The following is a 4,133-nucleotide window of genomic DNA, read 5'->3' on the forward strand; positions in this document are numbered from 1 at the left end:
ATATTACAATATCAATACAACTTTTTCTACAATGCCAACTGTCTTTTTTCTGCACCAAAATTAACTGGCAGTGTTCTGGCTCCATAAAAAAACACCAACACATAACTGTTGTAGAATGGAAAGCTGCTTATGTGTCTCTCCTGCTGTGTAAACAAGCACCACCCACTCTGCTTCTTAGCATTACCTGGTCTTCCTAAAGCTGCTGTGACATATTATTACCATCATGACAGTAATGACCAGTATATCACTCAAAAGCACAGACCCCAACCATTGCAACAATTACAATGGATAAAGACTTACGGCAATTTGAAAATAGCAATGCACATTTATTTACAGCTTTGATAAGAAACTATTATTCTCATGGCATTCAATGGATTGCAACTGGTTTGTTCGGTTTTGCTATACAAGACCTGATAATATAATGACCTGGATGAATGAGAACATCCATAGACAATAAAGGATTTGGATATATAAAATTAAAAAGCCTAATTGCCTTATTTTGTCCAGGCCTGGATTAGAGACAACATCATCAATGGCTATCTGGGATTGCGATTAGTTTGCTAGGTGTGTGTGTGTGTGTGTGTGTGTGTGTGTGTGTGTGTGTGTGTGTGTGTGTGTGTGTGTGTGTGTGTGTGTGTGTGTGTGTGTGTGTGTGTGTGTGTGTGTGTGTGTGTGTGTGTGTGTGTAAAATACCTTGTGTCATGTGACCTGTGAGCAGCCAGCTAATCAGCTTCCCTCAGTCACAGAAGGATTAATGGCGTCTGCAGAGAAAGATAGTGACCACGTTTGCATGGTGCTTCTTCCTAATGACCTCTGACACCCTACACCCCTTCATGGGTGCGGTGTGCTGGGTGCTGCCACTGGAGAAGGAAGGTGAGGAGCTTCTGGATGAGGTAAGAAGCAGTCTGAGAAGCAGGCAAATGTGGCGTGGAATAAGAGCTGCAGAGGGGGGCGTTGCCTGTGAGGAAAGTGATGAATATGATGTTTCCCCCTCAGCGGCCACGCTCGCCCCTACACACTTTCCAGAGAGGTCGGGTGGCGACTCTCCTGTCCAGGAAGTCCTATGCCAAAGAGGATGGCCTACAGCCCGGAAGCCCCGCCCACCTGAATGTGTGTCAACGTGTGCACAGAGTCCTTAAAGAGCTGCTGGACACGGAGAAGTCCTATGTGAAGGTCTGGTACAGGAAGCATGCTCTTGATGCTCCCGTTGATCCTAATAACGGTGTGGTCCTGCTGCTCAAACAGGATCTGGTCTGCTTGTTCGAGGTCTACCTGACTCCTCTACACAATGAGACCTTCCTCAGTAACGACGAGGTCTGTTCTTCCTCTTCCTCTTCAGAGCAGGTTAGAACCTCAGTGTGTCTCTTCCAGATGGAGGCTCTGGTGGGCATCCTTCCTGAGATGTTGGACTTTCAGCGAGTTTTTCTCCAAACTCTGGAGGACAACATTACCTCCAGTCCAGACTTGGACTCACCTGAGCAGTTCAAGGTGAGAATCTTTGTAATTTTTATCTCAGGAGGGAAATGTGGATTTTCATGCTTTGCTTCCAGAAAGTTCTCCTCTCAGTGGGAGCATCTTTTCTGCACTACGCTGACCACTTTAAGCTCTACAGCATCTTCTGTGCCAACCACGTCAAAGTCCAGAAGGTTCTGGAGCGAGGTGAGGCTATAATTTCCCCCAAAAGAAAAGAAAAAGTAGGACACACAGGAAGAAGTGTTGTTCTCCTTCATGCAGCCAGGACAGACAGAACCTTCAAACACTTTCTGGACACCAGAAACCTGACCAAGCAGCACTCTTCGTCTCTGGACTCCTTCCTCATCAAACCTGTTCAAAGAGTTCTCAAGTATCCGCTTCTGCTGCATGAACTCATCAGTCTCACTCGGCCCAAAAGCGCCGAGCACATCCGACTGACAGGTGAGACAACAACCAGCGGTCAGCAGCGATGATCTAATGTCTACTGGTGTCTACACAGAGGCACTGCAGGCCATGGAGGAGGTGGCCTGTCACATAAATGAGGTTAAAAAGTTATACGAGGACTTTGGACATGTCTTTCAACAGCTAGCCTCAGACAGTCAGGTCAGGTGACTTCTTAAAATTCATCACAAAGTGTCTCCATGCAAATTCTGATGACGTGTGCTCAGGTGTCCACGGGGGACTTCCTGGTCCACTCTTCGGTGTTGTGGCTCAACCCTCCACCTGGTCTGGGTCGCCTGAAGAAGGAACCAGAACTCACTTTGTTTGGTATGAGGCTCATTAGAACCACCTAATGCACAAACATGAAAGATGTGTGTGCTTCTGCCTGCAGTATTCCAGCGGGCCGTCATCCTGGCTTACAGCGATAAGAAGATGGTGAGAGTCTCTCCATCCGGTTGTCTTCTTTCATCCAGCTTCCTCTTATGTCTTCTCTAAACCCCAGCCCCCCTCACGCTCGCCTCATCCGGACCTCTCCAGGTTACGCTGGCTAATACCTGTTCCGGCGCTCCAAGTCATCCCAGGTCAGCGGCCACGGATCTGCCAATCAGATCAGAGGGTGGGGCCTAAAGGAACACATTGTTTACACTATCCCCGTCTGTGTTTAGGCTGGGAGGCGTCGTGCAAGTGGCAGTTGATCCACTACAAGTCTGAGGAGGGAGGAGCCAGAGAGGTGTTCCAGCTGAGCAGCAGGTTTTTCTACTGCTCCTTGTCTTAGTGTCTGGACTGTTACTGTTGTCAGTGACACCACTTGTCTTGCAGAGCTTTGGAGAGCAAGATGCAGATAGTGACAATCCTCCAAAACCTCCTGGCAGACCCAGCTCCCACCGACTCCATGAGGAGGAGGAACCAGCCCCAGTCGTCCTCCCGTTGGACAAGTCCTGTTGACCAGAAGGACTGTGGTTGGCTGCTAAACTCTCAGGTGACAAGTGTCTTACGCTCGGTGACCAGAGACTTGGAGGCTCACCTGCAGACGCTGACCTTCAGCAGGAAAACGGTGGTGACTGGCAGCTGTGACCAAAGGAGGTCCAGGTCTGAGGTCTTGGACCTAGAGAAAGACTTCAGCGTCCACAGCATCACATCCATGACCAATGAGGACATTTTCTACGAGGTGTTGCTAGAATCTTCGTCTACTGCTGTCCCCGCGCTGCAAGGCTAATGCTAACAGGCTAACCTCTAAACAAAGAGAGCACAAGCTACCAAGTCAAACTCCTTGTTTTTAAACAAACTTGGCCAATAAATCTGATTCTGATTATGATCGGTGTTTCCACAACATAGCCCTGTGATTGGCTGGCAGGGTCTCTGCGGGTTTCAACAACAACAAAATGAAGACTTTTAAAGACATTTTCAAGACCATAAAGAATACAATTTAAGACCATTTAACATCAATACTGACAAAAAAGGACAAAGACATAAATAAAAATTGTATATAAATGTAATCACTGCTCTTTCACATTGGATAACATTTTTTTTAACATAACTAAGAAAACCAGAAACCTGTGTAGTGTAAACTATATCATTAGAAAAAAAACACAGGCTGTAAAGTGGTTTTCTAATTACCTGTCCGATAAAACCCAATGCATCCAGTTTGCCGGATACTCTTCGTCTTTCCTACCTGTTTTAAATGGTGTACCGCAGGGGACGGCGTGGCGAAGTTGGTAGAGTGGCCGTGCCAGCAATCGGAGGGTTGCTGGTTACTGGGGTTCAATCCCCACCTTCTACCATCCTAGTCACGTTCGTTGTGTCCTTGGGCAAGACACTTCACCCTTGCTCCTGATGGCTGCTGGCTAGCGCCTTGCATGGCAGCTCCCGCCATCAGTGTGTGAATGGGTGAATGTGGAAATACTGTCAAAGCGCTTTGAGTACCTTGAAGGTAGAAAAGCGCTATACAAGTATAACCCATTTATCATTTATTCCATATTAGGTCCGTTGTTGTTTTCCATTTATGTAAATAATCTCTGTGATAATGTGTCGGATGCTGTGTTCGTGGTCATATCTTTGTTCATCCCCCAGTGTTGTGCGAACCCTTGAGCTCTGGCAGTCAGCTTTTGATGTTGTTCAATCCCAGCTGACTCAGGTGAGACTAGTGCTAAATGCACAAAAATATAGGGTGGAGTTATTTTCAAATGGCAAACGATTGCCATTGAGCACTCCAAAAATTT

At 47.0% G+C, this 4,133-nt stretch overlaps 1 protein-coding gene across 6 annotated transcripts; it reads left to right on the forward strand.

Annotated features, from left to right (window-relative positions):
• Nucleotides 1-690: 690 nt before the first annotated feature.
• LOC133647885 (rho guanine nucleotide exchange factor TIAM2-like) lies at nt 691-3,798 on the forward strand. 6 transcript variants are annotated; one of them, XM_062043623.1, is made up of 12 exons: nt 691-893; nt 997-1,173; nt 1,246-1,314; nt 1,372-1,488; nt 1,551-1,659; nt 1,735-1,914; nt 1,973-2,076; nt 2,142-2,241; nt 2,306-2,349; nt 2,417-2,495; nt 2,580-2,664; nt 2,734-3,798. In XM_062043623.1, exons 1-12 carry the CDS (start codon nt 807-809, stop codon nt 3,128-3,130), a joined length of 1,548 nt encoding a protein of 515 aa, XP_061899607.1. In that variant the 5' UTR covers nt 691-806; the 3' UTR covers nt 3,131-3,798. The 6 variants fall into 6 exon arrangements, with proteins under 6 accessions (XP_061899607.1, XP_061899605.1, XP_061899606.1 ...); XM_062043621.1 differs by having other exon boundaries at nt 997-1,314; XM_062043622.1 differs by having other exon boundaries at nt 1,246-1,488.
• The last annotated feature ends 335 nt before the right edge of the window (nt 3,799-4,133 follow it).

Source organism: Entelurus aequoreus, linkage group LG04 (assembly GCF_033978785.1).
Source record: "Entelurus aequoreus isolate RoL-2023_Sb linkage group LG04, RoL_Eaeq_v1.1, whole genome shotgun sequence".
NCBI classification, from domain to species: Eukaryota; Metazoa; Chordata; class Actinopteri; order Syngnathiformes; family Syngnathidae; genus Entelurus; species Entelurus aequoreus.